Raw genomic sequence first — 20,218 nt, forward strand, 5'->3', positions numbered from 1 at the left:
CTGGTGGGAGTCATTCCCAGAAGACACCTAGGGCCTGGCCTAGCCGGAAGTGGCATTTGGAAAAGCAGGGACAGGGAGCTGGAAATGATTTTGAGCCATAGGCTGGGCTACAAGAGCAGGACAGGATTCTAGAATGCAGAACCAGGGGAGTGTTGGCTACAGGAGGAAGAAGGCCAAAAGAGGGGCTGGAATGGGACCCCCAAAGCTCTAGGGCAGTGGTTCTATTTGTTTAAAATTCCCAGGCACACCACCAGAGATTGACCCATCTCTGCAGGCTTGGGCATGGGAATCTGTGTTTCAACCAGCCCCCAAGTGATGCCAACACAGGTGGCCCTTGGGGAACCACACTTTGAGTGGCCCTGCTCTGGGGTCCCCGAGCTCCACTCAGAGAAGCTTTTATCAAGAGAGGAAGGAGAGGAAACCTTGGCCATGGGAGGCAGTTCCTGCTCTGGGCTCCTCCTCTGGCTTCCAGACCTTCTGATTCACCACCTTCAGGTCTGAAGCCAAGTCAGTGTCCTGACAGACATCACTAGCTTTCCACCAAGGAGACTCTGAGGGAGAGAACCTGGGCTGGGGCAGGAAAGGCAGTGAGTGCACAGTCACCAAACCAGGGATAGTTCCACTTGAGCCTGGAAGACTCACTGCAGTAGTGAGAAACAGAATCTGAAAAACACCCCCCAACACATACAAACACCCCTGCCAGTGCCTGCATCAGACTGACTCCCCTTCTCCTTGGAATCTAGGAGTCCTGCTTTTCTGCCTTTTCCCCCTTTTCTATATAGTTCTATTTCCTGGCCTCTGTGTTCTCAGGCCACATAGAATGACTTTCCCCAAGCCTTAGCTTCCAGCTTCTCTGATTTGGACCCCAAAGAACTTACTCAGCTCTTCAAAAGTAATCTCCCAACTTAAACTCATCCCTTGGCATCTCTGTGGGTGAATTTTCCTTCCCCATTCCATGGAGGAAAGAATTGAATAAATTCAGACAGACTGAGATGCCACCACTTAACTATGGTCCCAGCAGGAACCAGAGGGAGGGGACCAAGCACAACACAAAAGGATGGGTCATTAGTCGTGGGATTTCTGGCATTGGTGACAGGTGGCACTGGTGGCCCAAGGTGAGTCTTCTGTGTATGCATGTAAGTGGCCCCAAGTGACCTCTTGCCTGGTGTCATCTTCTGGGCTCAGGCCTGCTCACTAGGACACCTCATTGCCTGACAACCTGGCTTTGAGCGACAGCACAAATACCTGGGGTCAGCTACCCACGCCTGCTCACATAACTCAAGGAAAATGCCCGGTGCCCTCCCTGCTGCACCCACACCCGGTTCCTCAGGCTTCCCAACTCTGCACTCCGTTGGTCAGCACTGCTCTATCCTGGATAGCTCTAAGGGCACTTACAACCCTTTGCCCTATGTCAGCACCACAGAACATGGACAGCTCCTTGGCACGTGGTCCCTAAAACCAACTCAGATCCCGAATCAGCACTGTGGCCTTGGGGACAGCTCCCAGTGGAGACCGTTACCCACCGCCCGTTTCTTTGTCCTCCCCAGGGGGGCTGTCAGCCAGCACCACAAGCACGTGGGCAGCGCTCACTCCCGGCCTCTGCTAGTCAGCCTGCAGGGGAGAGAGGGGGGCCTGTGGTTATCAGGTTCCCTGACCTTAGCCACCCAATCCCTCCCAGCACCCACCTCCATCCATCCATCAACACTTCATCCCCAGAGACGGCTCCCTGGGCCCCAACCCTCCACGGTCAGAGGTGAAGCCTGAAGACTCACCAAGGAGCCAGTGACCTGCTGTTGTTTATGGTCAGAGCACTGACATGGCAGAACCCTGTGCTTCATTATAGAAACCAGAAAAAAGGGTAGAAGCCTGGTCTGGTGGAAAGAGGGATGTGAGTGAGCCCTTAAGAGTGTCTGTGTGTGTGTCTCTGTGTGTGTGTGTGTGTGTGAGACCTGCCTCTGCCACCCTCACCCCTCCAACCAAAGACCTGTGCCAATCACTGCACTCTCTTTTTCTGTTTCTCTTCTGGAAAACGAGACTGTGGCAGTACCCGTGGCATAGGGTTGGTTGTTGTGAAGGATTAAATGAGATAACAAATGTGAAGCACATAGAATGGTACTTGGCACATAGCAGGTATGATCCAAGCGTTGCTGTTATCATTTTCTGTCCTTCCTTCAGGCCACTGCTTGTAATCCACGGAGACAAAGCTGGAGGTAGGAGAGAAGGAGGCAGATGAAGACAGGAGGGGACAGTGTCACTATAGCCAGTTAGGATCTGGAGGCCGGGGGCAGCCAGGGAAGTCATTGCATCTGTAAGGAAAGTTGGGCAGGGCGAGGGATGAGGCTGGGGAGGTGGCCGAGACATTTGACTGAAGCCAGAGGACACTGTCCAGAACAGCTGGTCCATCTGAGGCAGAGTGACCGTCCCCAGCCTTCTCACTGCATGTCCCCTCTCTTGCCAAAGTGAAGTCTCCCCCCCAACACTTTTCTGCCTCAGCTAAGCTTTCTTGCCCCGATATGCTGATGACTTTACTGTTTTTGCTTCATCGGAAAACTCTCCTTTTTAAAGGGAAGGTTTCTAAACAAGGAGCACATAAAGGGTACAAATCTTGGAAGGCAGGCACTGCCATGCAGAGGCTGAGGGGGGCGGGCAGTGGATGTCAAAGGCACCAGGTGAATTCTCATCAGCCTGTGACTCCCAGGTTCTAGGGCATTTCTCCTTCCTTAGGCCTCCAGCCAAGCAGGAGTTGGCTTGCAACTAGGATGGTGCCCTGCTGGGGATGGCAGGACAGCAAGGAGGCTTGGGGAAGTGTGTGTGCCCTTAGAAGCAAGTATCCGGTGATGGGAGAATCCTTGAGGATGGCGCTAAAATGGCCCCTTAAGACTGAGTATCTGTCCAACCCCCCTCTCACTTTATAGGACAGGAAACTGAGGCACAGGGAAGAAAGCATTGGTCCGAGGCCATACCGTGAGTTGGTGAAAGGCATTGAGACACAGCGGAAACACAGAGGCTTTGGGCTCAAGCAGGCATATTTAAACTATGCTAGGTCCCATCTGTATGGCACTGGCCATCTGTAACCCTCTGAGCCCCAGCTTTCTTGCCTGGAAAACAGGGACAGTGATACTACACAGCCCATGGAAGCGTGTGCTAAGCAATCTCTATTAATAGTAGTGGTCAAGCCAAGACTGGGACTCAGCAGGTCTGGTTCCCAGGCAAGTGCCATTTGGATTACATCCTCCCAAAATCTGAAGCAAAAGTTGTGCAGGAATCATTCAGCTTGGTCTGCAGAGCCTGACCATGGGGTTTCAGGGGACTCTGTGTGGCAAAGTGAGCATAACTTCAGCAGCTAGAAGGAAGGTCTGTGCACCTCCCTTGCTTTCTTCAGAATCCCAGTGCTTGGGGCAGGGCCTGAGATGCAGCTTTTTATTGGAGAGGTGGATGGATGGATGGATGGATGGATGGATGGGTGGGTGGATGGGTGGGTGGATGGATGGACAAATGGATGGATGGATGGACAAATGGATGGATGGATGGATGGGTGAGTGGATGGGTGGGTATGTTAGACACGTAGAGGACCAGAAATGTGGAGTTTTTCCTACCATGTAACATTGGAAACTCCTTTGGAGAACAGGGGAAGTGGAGAGAGTTGACCCTGCTGGGCAGCTAAGGGCTGGGGACCTACCCTCCCTTGAGCCAGGCGGGAGAGTGAGAAGCTATGTGAGACACGCTGAGTGCCTAGCAGCCCACCCCCTGGCCCTGCTTCCGCCATCTGTGCCTTTGAGGCTGGTGCGTGGCTGCTTCTGTGGGATATATAAATATATACATATATATATATATATATATATATATATATTTTTTTTTTTAGATTTTCCTTTTCTGGTTAACAGGATAGGAGTTTTCTAAAAATAGCACTAAACTCGCCTCTGAGGTATTCATTTTCAATTCCCTTCCTCTTTCCCCATTCTCTCTCCTTGACTGTGAGAAATCAAAGCCGAGACTGTCATTGTCAGCTTTGATGCACACACACGCATACATACACACAGATCGCGGGGCTTGCACACTCAGAGGCAGGCATGGGCACACACATCTCTGGCTCACTCACACTCACAGATACACACTCATCCTGCCGTACTCCGGTAGACCTGCACAGCACACCTTGTCCTTCAGGGTCACCCAGAGTCAGTACACATCTGCTGACACACCACTGGTACCCTCTGACACACACATACACGGAACATTCCCTCCCCCAGAGAGGGGCGGCTAAGACAATGGCTACAACCCTTTGACTGTCCCAGTGCGGCTGAGGGAAGAGCAGTTGTCCCTCTGCCCCCAGCTGCCTGGCTGATTTCACCCATTTCCCCGGTCCGTGCCGAGGAGGGTCCCCTCAGCCGTGGCGGGGCAGGGTGGGGACCACAGAAAGGCCAGAATTTGCATCCAGGAGAGGAAAGAAAATGTCCTGCCTGTGGGGATTAGTCAGTCAGGACCAGAGCAGAGGAGAGGCTAGCCCTGTAAGCTGTGCCTGCAAACTGGGACCCTCCCCAGCCTTCCAAGCGGTGCTGGGAGCCTTGTGGGGATGGCACGGTTGGCCTGAGCCCCATGTTCAGGACAGTAGCGTGGGGGACAGTCTGGGTGAGCTGAGAACAGAGGGAAGGAGCGAGTTAAGTTACCATCAGAAGAACAGTCCCTGTTGAACAAGTCTTACGCTGTGCCAGGAACTGCTCTAAGCTCTAGCTCAGGTAGGCCACGCAAAGCCCTGTGAGGGAGGGAGGCGTGCGGGGAGGAGGGGATGGAGGCCCAGGGAGGGGCTAAGACCTTGCCCCCCCCCCCGACTCCACTCCCATCACAAAACTACCAAATGGCAGCATCAGGCCTCGTCATCAGGGATCTCCAGACGGGGCCTGTGTCCCCACATCTGTCACTGGTGCCAGGGGTAATTCAAAGTAAAGGGTGACTTTATAAATACGTATTAAGATGGCATTTAAATTCCGCACGTCTGAAAACAGAAGGATTCGGCGTCTGAAAATTATTTTTAGCACGTAATTCATTTGCGATGTCCCATCCTTCAATTAGGATTTGAAAAGCTGATGGTTTAGGTTTTGGGGTGTTTTTTTTAAAACCTTCCTTCGAAACATAGATTTCCTCTCTGTTAAATTAACCCCCCCCCCAAAAAAAATCCATTGCTCCTTCCTCTGCCAGAGTCTCTCCTGGCAAAGACTTTTTATTAAGGTGCCCCAACCTATTCTTGAGTCACTGAAATGTAACAATACAGAGTCATTTAAATGCTAATAAGCTGAAACGAAGTGTATAAACCCAATATTGTCAGAACATTCATTCTGGATTCTGAAGGGGCTGGCGCATCAGAGCCTGAAGGGACCCCAGAGAACACTAGTCCAACCTCTTCAGTTTCCACATGGGAAACTCAGGCCCAGGGAGGAAAGGGGCTTGGTCAGGGTCACACAGCAGGAGCTCGGAAAACAGGGCGGGGCTTTTCAGTGGGCTGTGACCCCAGTTGGCTGTGTGACCCCTAGTTATGTTGCTCAACCTCTCTGGGCCCAGGACTGGCTGCCCAGACATCTGCCCTGCCCAGGCACATGTCTTAGCTCAGGTTGCTATAACAGAATACCATAGGCTGTGTGGCTTAAACAACAGAAATTTATTTTTCATAGTGCTGGAGGTTGGGAAGTCCAAGATCAAGGTACCAGCAGATTCAGTTCCTGGTGAGAACCCACTTCCTAGATTACAGATGGCCATCTTCTCACTGTCCTCACACAACCAAGAAAGATCATCTCTCTCATGTCTCTTTTTTATAAGAAGGCTTATCCCATGTGTGAGGGTTCTACCCTCATGACCTAATTACCTCCCAAAGGCACCACCTCCAAATACCATCACACTGGGGATTAGGGCTTCAACATATGAATCTGGGGCAGGGGGACACATTCAGTCCATAGCAGCCTGTGTGCCCATCAATTAGGACAGGGGTGACTGTCAGTGTGGTATTAAGAGCTGGCTGCAAACGAACCTCATCTCAGCCTTGAGGGAGGTGCACTTGCTAATAACAGGGTGCGTAGGTAGGAGGGAGGCTGGGGGAGGTGCAGAAGCCAGCACTGTAGAGTATCTGCTCCAGGCCAGGAGCCACACAGAGACCCACACATAAGGGCCTCAATGGATCCTTACAGCAGCCTGTAAGACAGATGGGTCAACCTCACTGGGCAGATGAGGCCCAGAAAGGTTAGGTGACTTCTCCAAAGTCACACAGCCCATTTTCCTGAAGGGGAAAAAAAATCCCCTACTCATGTTAAAAGGAAAAATCTTCTCTGATACCCTGGCCCAGGTCACATCTTCCTGCTCTGGACATGCACAGCACCTGGGACTCCCTGTCATGGCAAACCCATCATATTATGGAGGTCATTCATCTAACTGTCTCTCTTCCCCCTTGTCAGCACAAAGTAGGTGCACACAACACAATTAGTGAATGGTTGGTTGGACGAATGGATGGATGGACATATGGGTAGATGGATGGATCGTTGGTTGAAGATCATTGTTCATCTTAACACAATAGTCATTAAAATCACCAGTAGCCCATTAACTCATCTCTACTGTTGTCATCACAGATACAATTACTGCTAACGGTTCTCATAGCTTGTGCTGTCAGAGATGTAATTATCAGTGCCTGTAAGACACGCCACAGGTAGCAGGAAGACAGATAGAAAACAGCACCTCGGCGTTAGAGAGTCCCTTGTGGTTTTTGCAAAGCACTTTCATTCACATATGGCACTTCATGTAAGCATTGTAAGAACCCCATGAGGGAGATGCACCAGGGAAGGCAGCAAAGCATCCTGATTAAGAGTATGTCTCTGGGGCCTCCCTGGTGGCGCAGTGGTTGAGAGTCCGCCTGCCGATGCAGGGGATACGGGTTCGTGCCCCGGTCTGGGAGGATCCCATATGCCGCGGAGCGGCTGGGCCCGTGAGCCGTGGCCGCTGGGCCTGCGCGTCCGGAGCCTGTGCTCCGCAACGGGAGAGGCCACGGCAGTGAGAGGCCCGCATACCACAAAAAGAAAAAAAAAAAAAAAAAAAAAAAAAAAAAAGAGTATGTCTCTGGATCCAGACTGCCTGAGTTCAAATCCCAGCTCTGCCACGTGCTAACTCTGTGACTTTGGGCAAGTGACTTCACCTCTCTTGGCCTCGGTTTCCTCATGTATTCTAGGAAATAACAAGACTACCTGTCTCATAAAGTGGTTTATGGATCGCTAATAATGACAATAACTAGTGCTTACCATGTGCTTGGCTCAATTCTCAGTATTTTGCATGAAATAATTCACTTAAGTCTCATAATACCTATGAGGTAGATACTATTACTCCCCCTCCCTTTGTTTGAGATAATGAAACTAAAGTTAATTGGCCCCCCAGTCTGTTGAGAGGCGGCAAAACTTGAACCCAGAGGCTGTGTCTCCTAGAGCCCCTTCAGTTGACCTCCACCGCATCTCTACACACGGGCCTGCTTGGTCCCTGCCTCCCCTGCTCCTCTCGGGGATATACCGTTGGGGTCAAAACTCACGGGTTATGGTGGTGGTGCAAGCCCGGATGGCCAGGGACCCCGAGTGTTCCTGCAGGACTGCGGGTGGGAATCCCAAGCACACACTTTCTTTGGTGTCTCGTGTCTCTGCTTAAGGCATCAGGCCCACTTTAAGTTCTACTCGGTAAGATACCAGTTGGTCCCAGTGTGAAAATAAGGCTTCCTATTGCGTCCTTGAGTGAAAGTGCCCTCCTGTGAGGTATGACAGGCTTCTCCTGTGGCTCCAGCACCCCCTGATCCAGGCTGGGAAGCTCTGTACCCCGGGTGGAAACTCACTGGATTTGAACATGGTGGTTCACAATTAGTTCCCAGTAAACTGGGAAGTAGCTGGGGCACAGGGGAGAATGACTTATTTTACAGATGAAGAAACTGAGCCTCGGAAAATTGAAGGGACTTGCCCAGGATCCCACAGCCAGGATTCAGGAGAGCTCGGATTTGAACCCGGATTGCTGTGATTTAGGATCCTGTGTTGTTCTTCAGAGAGAGGGGAGGGAGCGCCCCCTAGTGGGAGGGGAAAGAGCAACGGGCTGGCAGTCAGGAGATCCCAGCCCAGCTCTGGGCTCCATCCTCTCTTGCTCTCTGTGTCTCTGGACAAGTTCCTTTCCCTCTCTGAGCTTCAGGTTCCTCACTGGGAAAACGAGATTAACCCTAAATTACCTCCAGGTCTAAAACTCTGTGAAAGAGGAAAGGATTGTGAAGGAAAGAGATGGGGCAGGGGAGGGGGACACGAGGGAGGAGTTGGGGCTGGGGTGGGGCTCAGTCCCACCTTCCTGCCCCCACCTCTTCCCCCTCACTGTTCTGGGCCTAGGACGGCCAGCTTTCCGCAGCTGCTGGGCGGGGCCGGTCCCTGTGCCAGACCCAGCCGAGCTCAGCAGAGGCCCTTTGTCACCCAACGCTTGCCGGGGCCTTGGCCACCGGTGTTGGGTATCTGGGTGGATTGGGTTCTCTCCTGGCAGCTCCACAGATGCCACACTCCGGCAAGGGTGGCCAGGTGGGCAGGGAGTAGCCGGTGCTCCCTCCTCCTCCTGGGCTCCCTAAGGGACGTGGCAGCCGCTGTCCGTGGTTCCGGACTCTGGGGCCCCAAGGTGAGGGTTCTGTTGACCCTGGCTCATTCTGGGGGCCACAGTGACATCCTGGTGAATATGTATGAGATGGACCCTCTGGCGAGGCTGAGGCCCTCGATCAGTGTAGCTGTGGTCTGCGGGTGCAGGCGGGTTGCTTTCTCCCATCCCCACGCCTGTGCGTTTCGGCAGATATAGGAGGCGTGGACAGGGGAGGCATCTGTGCTGGGGCGTCTGGGAGCCGTTGCTTGGGGGCAGGGGGTTAGGCCCCTGATTGTGTGGGCATGGCATGTGTGTACACAGGGTTGTGAACACTGGCATTTTTGAGGGGAGGAGGTGGGGATGTTACGATGATGCCTGTAAATGTGACTACGTGTGACAGTGTGCATGGTGGGGAGGGGGTGTCCGCCACCATGTGTGTGAAGGGGGCCCTGTGTTGGTGTGTGTGTATGGCAGTGGGTGGGCCCTAAAAGTAGGCAGGTGGGGTGTTGCATCCCGAGCGGCGTGTCACAGGGTGTGTGTACACTGGGGTTTGTATCGCGAAGTCAGTGTGTCCATAGTGGACAATTAGGGCGTTAGCATGTGTTATGAGGATGCATCAGGCTGTGCCGGGGGGCTGGTATAGCATGGAGGGCCTAGTGGGTGTCAGTGCATTTGGATTTGCAGTGTGTGCCAGTGCATGATGGGGTATTGTACGAACATCCACGTCCAGGTATGTGTATGTGTGGTGGGTGTTATTTGGGGTGGGGGGCGTGTGTGTAGCACCTGCAAGCCGGGCCTTCCTGGGTACCTGTCCCAATGAGGCCTCCAGTGCCTGACCCCTGTCACCACTCTCTGCTTGACCCTGCAGGAGCCACCGCCCCTGACCATGTAGATGCCAGCTCCAGGGAGCAGCATGGGCCCCGCTGAATGGAGACTCCTGGGTCTACAGCCCTGAGCCCCTCCGGCCCCTGGACCTTGCCCCACGCCTGGGGACACCCCTCAGAGCCCACCGCCACTGTCGCCAGCCCACCTCGGCTGCCCCCTGGAGTCAGCTGCCAGGAGCCACAGCCGTCCAGTGAGGTTGTGCTGAGGACAGCCACACGGAGCCATCGCCTGGCAGCCTCCCGTCCAGCACTGACCCTCGGACCCACCCCGAGCGGGGACTGCAGCAGACATGGGTGACATGACCAACAGTGACTTTTACTCCAAAAACCAAAGAAATGAGTCGAGCCATGGGGGCGAGTTTGGGTGCACGATGGAGGAGCTGCGCTCCCTCATGGAGCTGCGGGGCACCGAGGCCGTGGTCAAGATCAAGGAGACCTACGGGGACACTGACACCATCTGCCGGCGCCTCAAAACCTCACCTGTCGAAGGTAGGTGCACAAGGCTCAAACACGGGGTTTGAATTCGGGGGTCAGTCAGACCCTGGGCTCCCTTACCCAGGCCCCAGGAACCCCCTCGTCTGGGCTTGAGCACGGAACCAATGAGCCAGTTCCAGCTCCCCAGCCCCTGCTGCTGGGCTGCGTCATGTCCGACTCATCCAAATCCAGACTCTGATTGGGGATCCCTAGGTCTCTGGGGCAGCTGTGGAGCTGCTGGGAAGACAGGGCAGGCAGGAAGATGGGCTGTCACGGGAAAGGTGACAGATGCCCATGTGTGTCTTGCCCTGGAGCTGGGCATGGGGCTTTCTTAACAACTGCCAAAATGAGCAGGCCTGCGATCTCCAGACAGGGAAGGTTTCAGCTTTCTGGAGGGGACCAAAGCCATGTCATCTGCCACAAGGCAGAGAGGAAAGGCACCAGCCCAGCTTGGGCACCTGAGCTCAGAGTTTGGGTTCCATCCCTACAGTTACCTTCCCCTCACCAGGAAGAAGAAAAGTTTCCTAAATAAACCCCAAAAGCACAGGTGTGAGGTACTCTGCCCCGGCACTCCCAGTCCTGCAACTTTGTGCAAAGAAGCTGCACTGAGCCTCACTTTCTTCCTCTGGAAAATGGGGCCAATACCTCCCTCACAGTGCCTAGTGGAAGCCTGAGCATACAGTAGGTGCTCAATAGGTGGCAGCCATTATTATTCTAAAGAGAGTGGATGACAATCCTCCACCAGGTATAGACCACAACCTGGGAGGCAGGCAGCATTTGAAGTCTCATCCCCACTGACAGACAAGAAATCTGAGGCTGCCTGGGGACCTAGCTGCTCAGCCAGGGCCAGACAGTCCATTGCTGTGCCGGCACCCACTGTGCCCTGCGGCGCCAGGGGTCAGTGTCCCTCTTCGTCTGGGGCCCTCCTCTCTTGGGTCAGGAGGAAAAGCTAAGACTGGTCCTTCTTCCCAGATTCGCTGCTGTCTCTGATGTTTTGCCCACCTTGCTGAGTCTGGGCAGAAGTTTAGAAACACCTTTTTCTTTTTTGATATTGTTTGGTTTTGTTTCGGCGGGGAGGGTGGAAATAGGGGAAGCGTCATTTCTTCCCTGCGTGATTCTAGCTCAGGGCTTGAGAACAGCCACGTGTGGCCCTGAGATGGGAGTGGGCTCAGCCTGGGGGGCTCCTGGGCCCCGGCCTCATGTGAACATCAGTCTGGGGCAGAATGGCCCATGTTCACCTCCACCATCAGTTGGGCACACCTGACCTGCTAAGAGGCAGGGTTGTCCCAATGGTCTTTGCCTTTTGAATGGGACCAGGAGATTCTCTTGAGTCAGGAATTCTTAAGTGTCTCTGGACCCCAGACTCTGTGGAGAACCTGATGGAAGCTATGGCCCCTCCCCGCAGAAGAATAGTCAACTGTGTGCAACAGTGTGGTCCACGCTACCAGCATGTTCGCAGAGCCCCTCAAAGCCAGGCCCGGGACCCCAGGTTAAGAAATCCGCCCTCCCCTCCCACTTGACAGGCTTGGGGACCTGGGAAATCGAGTGGCTCACGGCCACGCTCCAGCGCTGAGGACAGCAGGTGTGCACCTGAGGGCAGGAATCCTGTCCTGCTCCTCTCTGAACATCCAGCACCCAGCCTGGTGCCTGGCACAGAGGAGGGTGGATAACTGGCCCATAAAACCCTGAGATGTGGCCACTGAGTCCCCAGCCCACAGAGAGAAGCTCTCAGATGGCTGAGCAGCCAGAACAGCAGATAATCCAGACCAAGTGCAGCAAGGACCCCAGGGATCGAGGAGAAACGAGATGGGTGGGCAGTGGGGGTTAGGGAAGGCTACCTGGAGGAGGAGGTGTTTGAACTTGGCTATGGAGGGAAGAGAAGGGAAAGCATGTGATGTGGCACAGAGCGACATTTCTTAGATAGAATTCCCCAGACTGCTGATGTGCTGCAAGAAGTTACATGAAAAGAAAAATAAAGGAGACTTTGTTTTCTCATCTGTAAAATGGAAACGATAATGACAGCTCTGACTGTTGCTCTGCTGCCTGTCAGCTGTGTGCCTTTGAGGCTTTTGTCTGACCTCGCTGGGCCTTGGTTTTCTAATATTTCATGAGCATCAAGTGAGATCTCACATGGGAAACATCCCTGAGAAGGAGGAAAGCCCATAGTAGCATTAACCAGAGCCCCTGCTGCATTGATCCCCTGAAGGATTTCCCAGGGTGCAGATGGAGCTGAAAGAGGTTTGGGGAAGGACAGAGGAGCGTAATGCTACTCTTGGACTTGGACTTGGACAACTTGGGTTCAAATCCCAGCTGTGTCATTTAACAGCTGTGTGATTCTGGGCAAGTTACTCAGCCTCTCTGTGCCTTAGTTTCCTCACCCGAAAAATGGGATAATAATAATGACTACCTCATAGGGTTGTGGTGAGGCTAAAGTGAAGTAGCTTAGTACCCCGCCTACCAGGCACATGGACAGCACTGTGTGTTAGGATTCAGCCCCAGAGACTACACGCCTCAATTTCCCCATCAGTAACATGGGTTTTGAACATTGAGTGAGATCAGGCCAAGTTCCCGGCATAGAAGTCCTCAATCAACATCAGCTTTTGTCGTTTCCAGTATGATTATCACTACTCTGGAAGAAGCAGTCACGTTCTCCGGAAACGGTGGAATCTGACTCTTCTGGGACACTGGCCAGTGTCCGAGCTGGTGCTACACGTTTTACTAGGCTGTTCTGCATCCTTATCACCCACATTCCTGGAAGCAGGTGGTGTTACCCATTTCACAGATGGGAAGCATGAGGGCTCAAGGTCACCACCATGGCTCACATCAGCTCAGACTTCGAACACAACTGTGTCAGACACCACAGCCAGGTGTGCCCTCAGCCCCCAGCCACGCGCATGTACCTAGGAACAGTCCTGCGAAGGCGCCCTCTGTCTGCCAAGGGTCTGAGGAGGGTGGAGCCACCAGGGTACTTTTCATTTTCCCTCTCATGCTCAGCATTTGTCCTGCCCTGTTTAGCCCTTTTCTGACTCAGAGAAATGCTTGGCCTCCAGCCCCAGCCCCCAATTTCAAAGCCCTATGGTCTGGAGCTGTCCCAGCTCCAACCTGTCCCAGGATCCCAGGTTGGCCATTCCCGATACCCACTGCCCTAGTCTGCTGACGTCAGCAGAGAGCAGCCTCTGAGTCACACTCCTGGAAGCTGCTCCAGGCCACGCGTAAATTAGCCTTCCTGTTCACATCCAGCTAATTTTAGGCAAAAAGATCTCTGCAAGTGATAGAGGGGATCTGAAGCCATAGAAATCAACACCCACCCAGGGCACCACCTGCTACCTGCACAGGCCATGAACTCAGCGCCCATGGTCTGGCAGTGTTGGATATTTCACTGGGCCATTGAGTGCCATTGCTTTCCTCTCCCACTGCTGGTTCTCTTCCATCCTGGTAATGCCCCTCCCTTCATGCCCTCCACTGCTCCCTTTTTTTCACACCTCTCCAGCCTAGGACAGTAGAGCCCCTGAGACCCAGGTTTGAATTACTCTTCAAGGGACACTAGGAGAGTTCAGTGAATCCTCTCTGAGCCTCAGTTGTCTTATCTGTAAAATGGGCATAATAACACTACCTACCTCACAGGATGATGTGAGAAATAAATCAGGTCATGCACATGAAGGGCTTAGCACTGTGTGGCAGTCCCTAGACACTTACAAAATGATGTTCGTTATCATTGTTATTATTATACCCAAGTATCTCTTTTTAAAAAAAAATCATGCTCTGGCCCCATTCCTGTACAAAAATTAGGCAATTAAATAAGATGATGCCCAACAAAGGGTCAGTGTACTATCAGAGGAGGCTTCCCAGAGGAGGTGGCTTCACATTGTCTGGAAGATGGGTAGTGGGTGTTGGGGTGGCCTGTGAGCCCTGAGGCGGGAGCTGATTGTCATTCTCCACTGTGTCCCAGCACCTGCTGCAGTGCCTGGGGCTCAAAAAGCATCAGCAGAATGAAGGAAGGGAGGGAGAAAGAAGAGGTGGGGTGCTCAGCGTCCCTCTCTGTGTAGTATGGAAGGCTGCAGCATGGGGACAGGACACAGGATACCCTGCGTCACCCAGAGAACACTTAGCTTCGGTTCCCGGGAGCCCGGAGTGGCAGTGCCCTGAGCCACTCACTCGGCATGCATGGCTCTCATCCTTCACTCCTGACCCTGCACCACCAGCTGTCAGCAGGGGCAGCTCAAGAGGCCCTGCTGGGCGCTCCCTGCATTGCATATTTCATGGTGGGGGAGAAAGGGGACAAAGAAGACAGGGCAGCCGCAGGGTAGGGTGGGAACCGGATACATCGGAGTGTTGTGAAATGGAACCTCCAGTTAATTTTGTATGAATCCTATGGCCTGCGCAAGTCGGGGAGAGAGAGGGGCTGAGGGAGGACAGGAGAGCAGATCGTGGGAGATGGTACCCCACGTGGCATGAACACGATGATGAACGAGACACCCCTCAGACCTGGCAGGGCCCACATTGCACAGAGCCACCATTGCGCAGGCACGGGGCGGGGGGGAGGGGCACGAAGGCAGCAAAGGGGGTCTCCTGTTTGTCACTGTGACGCTCTGTTTCTCCGTGTGCTCCGTCTCCCCAGGTATCTCTGGAGCCCTGAGAGGTCAACAGGGAAAGTGAGGCAGGCACAGCTGTAGCAGTGTCCCAGGCAGGGTGGAGCTGGGGGCCACTCAGACACAGGGTCCATGCAGGGAATTCATACCTGGCCAGAGATGAGGGAGGATGCCTACCCCCACCAGCCCCTCCCCACCGCCGTCTTCATGTGAAGCAGCCCAGGACGCTGTCAGGGGCGAGGCCTGGAGGAGCAAAGCCCCTCCAAGTATTTAAGAGGCTGAGGTAACCAACCACCTTCTCAAATACATGCAGGGGTGGAGGAGGGCCAGGCGTGAAGCCTGGGGAGGTTTCCCAGCCTTGCCTCTGTCACTAAGTAGGTTCATGACCTCAGGCAAGATATTTAGACTGATAACTTCAGCTTTCTCATCTGTAAAATGGGAATTGTGCTACTACTCTCTGCCATTTGGAGATAGTGAGTTGAAAGTGCTTTGAAGGTTTTCCATCACCATCTCTATCTATTAAGATTCTATTTGATAGAAACCCATCTCAAACTGGCTTATGCAAAAAGGGGATTTTTCTGGCTTGTGCACCTGAGAAGTCCAGGGATTGTTCTGGCCTCAGGCATGGCTGAATCCAGGGCTGCTTTGTCCATCCCTCTCCTGCTCTCTTCCACCTCCACCATCCTCTGTATTGGCTTCATTCTCGGGCAGGCCTTCACCCCATGAGGCCCCCAGCAGCCAAAGGCACCTCTTTCTCAGGGTTTCCCCCCTACTGGGTCACCTGGAACCACTCTTGAACTAATCCCTGTGGCCAGAGGATGGAATAGGCTGATAGGCCAGACCAGGTCGTATGCTCACCCCAGAGGGGTGTGGTCCTACTATGTGCAGGGGAGGTATGGAGGAAGAGCAGGCATGCTGCATGCCCTTGAGGATGGGGAGAAAGGAGAGAATTGAGGAGGCAGGATTCAGGAGCACCAGATCTGGAGTGATGGTAATGACACGGTTAATAATTACACCAGGGAAGCAGGCAGAAGCTGGGTCCGTCCGCGTGGACGGGGGTCTACGACTAGTGTCCCAGCAGTGAAGGGGCCAACTCTGTGTCATGGTCAAGTCCTGGCTCCATTCTTATCCAGCTGTGGAACACTGGGCCAGTTATCTAACCTCTCTGTGCCTCAGTTTCCTCATCTGTGTCATGAGATCATAACAGTGCCTCTTTCACAGGGTCGCTGTGAGGATCAGAGTAACACGTGTCAAGTGCTGAGTGCATGGCACATGGCAGGTGCTGTCTCAGTGTCAGCTGGGGACTCTGGGTGACTTGAAGGGACAGGTTGGGTTTAAATTAGTGGAGAAGAAAGAGGCAGCTTATCAGGGCAGATAATGGGCTTAAGCAACACGTGTGAGTCTATGGGTTTCAAAAAATGAGCGCCGTATTTGATTTGCAATGCTTATATTCCCTCCCCAACCCCCAGCGCCACCGGGAAAAATAAATCCCTTAGAGGCACAGCTTTCTGCGAAAGTCCGATGAATCACGTGTAGACGCTTTCCAGAATGCCACCCGCACATCTTTCTGAATCATCAATAAAATAAACCCACGTGTTGATTGATACGTGCTCTCCATCTTCCCAGGCTGGGGCAGCGGAGTCTGTGCTGGGCAAAAGGTTCTGCAGGCCTGGGGAGAATGCAGAACAGTTAGAGAAAGGGCCTGACCTGCCACTGACAGGGGGCTCCTGGGGGGTTCCAGCAGGACTAGAGGGACTGCACCTTCCTTGACCGATGCTGCTTGGCTTGGTCAGTGCTTCGTCATCAGGCACCCAAAGGGGGCGTGGAGGATATGGGGTGGTGGGGAGCATTTCAGGTAGGCCTCTCACTAGGCGGACCCACCATCCAAAAACCCTGCGTCCCAAAGCCACCTAGTGGCTGTAACTGACTGTGAGCACTGACTTGAGTTCCAGCTCTACCCTCGGGGCCCTTGAGCAAGTCACTCCATCCCTCTGAGCCTCAGTTTCCCCATGTGTAAATGGTATGATAAGAATACCCACCTTCCAGAACCAATGGATACAGGTGTTCAAGGTTGTCCCAGTTTTTCCCGTGTTTCTGTCATGCTGAGTGGAGATGTAAGCTGACACACATTCACGCATTGAACAAATGTGTGTTGTGCACCTGCTATGCACGGGCTTGGGCCACATTGTTCCTCTGGATTCCGTATGCTCCTCAGGCAGTATCTGTGTGGTGTGGCTGAACAGGGACAGGTGGGAGGCCGGGATGGGGCAGCCTTCCAGGACCTTCCCTCTTGGTCCAGGGTCCAGGACGGTGGAGCCCCTTCCTGACCCCCTTCTGCTCCAGAGCTCCCTAAAGATTCCCTGGAAAGGGGTGGGGGGGTGCAGAGCTGGGTTGTAAATCCCCCTGCCCTGAAGACTCTTTCCAGTCTAGCTGTGATAGGGCTGCCAGCTGTGACCCCAGTTCCAGCTATGATTCCAGGTATAGCCGTGATACACGGTTCAGCTGTGACACCAGAGACTCATTAACACGTATTGAGTGCTAACGGAAGGCCAGCTCTTCTGCTGAGGCTTCACGGCATCACCTCATGTAATCCACACAAACCCCTGTGAAACAGAAACTGTTTGTATCCCAGCTTTCCGATGAGGAAATCAGGGCCCAGGGCACCACCGCTAACAAGGGGCCCAGCCAGGACTGGTACCCAGACAGGCTGGCTGCCGAAGGTGCCCTTAATCTACTGCCTCCTGTTGAGAAGAATAACTCTGCAGCAAGGGGGAGTGAGCTTCCAGGCGAAGGAGGGAGCAGTCTCTGCCTGACTGGAGACAGGGTCGGAGAGGCTTCCTCTGAGCCAGCCCTCAAAGGGCAGGGAGCAGTTGAGCACACAGAGATGGGGAAGACAGCTCTTACTGAGAGGAGCACCTGAGCAAAGGCCCTGGGGTTAGAGCCGGGACATGCACGGGGAGAAGTGAGGGATTCCTTGTGCCTGGAGCCTAGGATGTATCTCAAAGGACAGAGGACTCCAGCCCACGGACTATGGATTGATTTTTGCAGGCTGGGTTTTAGCTGGTGTGTTCATGCAGTGTGTGCAGACTGTCAGCCTTGTGATTGTGTTTATGTCTGTCTATGCTGTGCTGTCCACGTGAGTGTGAAATGGGCCGTGAGCTCCATGAGGGCGAGGCGTGAGTACAGCTCCTCTTCAGGGGCTGAAGAGCCAAAGAACTCGCTGAAGGCAGAGAGACTGAGGTTTGGGTGAGGTTGTTCTGATACGAGGTTCCCTGGGAGTCCATAGAGGTGCCCCAGGGGACAGCGAGATGCTGAGTGGGGGGCTCTGGTCTTTCTGCCCCACCATGTAACAGAGCAGCTCCTTTTTTTTTAAATTTGTTTTGCATGGTAAAGCATCTGGTGAGATTGTTTTTAAAACAAAGAATTTTTTAAAAAGAAAAGAAAAAAAATTGAAAACCTCTGGTACTAGAGAAAGATACTGAACTGTAGTGTCTAAAAGCCTGGGTTGGAGCTCAGGTTCTGTAAATTCTCAGTGCCTCGGTTTTTACATCTGTAAAATGGAGTGGGTAGTATCCAGCCCCCAGGGTCCATACTGGTCTCTGGATTAAATGAGAAAACACACTCAGAGAGCCTGGCCCACAGTGGGGCCTCGGGAGGTTCATCTTGCAGCCACTCCACCCTAACCACGTTCTGGCCTCGTGCGTGGCACACCCACCTGTGTTAGAGGACACACGGGGCTGGAAAGCCTCGAGTGGGGACCAACCTGACTCTGGTCCCTATTGACTGAGACATCTCCAAGCCCCACCGCCAATGAAGAGGGCAGGTCTAGGAGTCTCTGGGGCTCTTCCAAGTCCTCAGGAACCACCGCCCCACCAAGAGCAGTACAAACATCAGACTGGCCAAAGGGTGATTAACTCAGAGCCAGCCCCCAGATCCCTCTTCCCTTGAAAGACTATAACTTCATATCCTTGGGGTGTAGCTGAGGCCCCACCCCAGCCCTGGCCAGGGCAGTGCCCTCGGCCCCTTGCCCCAAGCCCCTGCCCAGCTTCCCTACCAGGCGGCTTTGGAGTCCTGCCCACACTGGCTTCCAAAGACCCGTGGGGGGTTCCCATGCAATAGGTCTGCCCTGGACACCAGTCTCTGGTTACTTCACCTCCCTGAGTCTCAGTTTCCTCATCTGTCAAGTGGGCTGAGCGGGGAGAGATGCTGCTTGGTAACCACAGGCTACACCGTCTCTGGTGTTAGGGCAACCTCAGTTGTCCACCCAGCCCAGGTCCCACAAAGCGCAAGAGAGCTGAGGCCGCCTGTCCCTCCAGGCCTGCCTGTCACACGAGAGGCCCTGACAGGGCAGGTGAGTTACTTATACAGGCCCCCCCGTCTCCCCACAGCGATTATCTTACTCCTCCTGGCACAATCCCGGCCCTGCTGTGGTTTCAGACGCACAGTTATTTATAGTCAGTGGAAATTAGGGCCTCTGCAGATGGTTCCCTCATACCCACCTGCCAGTGTCAGCCTCCACCCCAAAGGGAGGCCCCCTAGAAATTTCTATGGCCCCAGCAAATGATCCCAGGGACCGTTTCTGATCAGAGAAGACTCAGAGGCTCTTTCTATAGAATAACTTTGGAGAAGATGCCAGAGAGTTGAGAAGCAGAAGTGAGCCCTTCCCATGGGAGGATCTGGGAGGGCTGCATGGAGGAGGCCGTATTTAAGCAAGGTGCTGAGCGATAGGCAGGGTTTGCAGTGGAGAAGGACACTCCACGTAGAGGGAAAAGTGTAGACAAAGGCACAGAGGCAAAGAAGGTAATGTAAAAGGAAGAGCCGATCATTCTCTTTGGTTACAGCTTGAAGGACAGAACCACAGCAGTAGTGATAATAATTAAGAGTAACTGAGCATTGTAGACGCTCCAGACACTGTTCTAAGAGTTTTACACACATCATCACCTCATTTAATCCTCCTGCTGACAACCCTATGGAGTAGGCACTAGTAGTATCCCCATTTTTACAAATAAAGAACCTGAGGCACAGAGAAATTAAATCACTTGCCCGTGGTCACACAGCTAATGAGTGGAGGAATCCAAACCCAGGCAGGCAATTCCAGAGTCCATACTAGGACTCCACATGTTAAGGCACAAAGTTTGGGCTTAAATTAAGAGGCAGGAGGGAGGCCTTGAAGGTTCTCGAGCAGAGGAACAGTGCGGCTAGGACAATGGGTCTGGCAACCATGAGTATGGGTTGGATGGGGAGATACGCCAGGAAATAAAGCCAGTGAGGAGGGAAGGACAGACATCCAAAAGAGAGGGCCGGGCCCAGCCGGGGATGGTGATGAAGAGGAGGGCGCACCATACAGCAGGACATAGCCTGTGATAGACGGTCAAGGGCGAGAGTGCCATGCAGACTCGGTTTTCAAGACAGCAGCTGGCCGCTTGTGGTGGAGACGGGCCAGCAAGGAGAGGAGCAAGGCTGGGGTGAAACGAAAGGTCTCTGCTGGGCACTGTGCATCCTCAGGGCCCGGGGGATAGGAAGGCAGGCCCGGAGGCAGAACATCTAGATGACAAAGACACCTACAGAGAAGTCCTGTCTCTGCTAACAGGTCCCAAACCTGCATGGGGGGAGGGCAGAGATCTGGGCCTGTGCTGTTCACTGCTGTATACTAGTGCC

The 20,218-nt window shown here is 53.6% G+C and overlaps 1 protein-coding gene across 8 annotated transcripts in view; it reads left to right on the forward strand.

Moving 5' to 3' along the window:
* The window catches only part of ATP2B2 (ATPase plasma membrane Ca2+ transporting 2), a 210,137-nt gene that overhangs the window by 90,101 nt on the left and 99,818 nt on the right, over positions 1 to 20,218 (forward strand). For all 8 annotated transcript variants that reach the window (XM_081245756.1, XM_081245762.1, XM_081245755.1 and 5 more), the window contains one exon: positions 9,482 to 9,986. In XM_081245756.1, the coding sequence (XP_081101882.1) occupies positions 9,788 to 9,986 (199 nt within the window). In that variant the 5' untranslated portion in view covers positions 9,482 to 9,787. The remainder of the gene's footprint in view (positions 1 to 9,481; positions 9,987 to 20,218) is intronic.

The sequence above is a fragment of the Mesoplodon bidens genome, assembly GCF_964165515.1.
Source record: "Mesoplodon bidens genome assembly, chromosome: 10".
NCBI lineage: Eukaryota > Metazoa > Chordata > Mammalia > Artiodactyla > Ziphiidae > Mesoplodon > Mesoplodon bidens.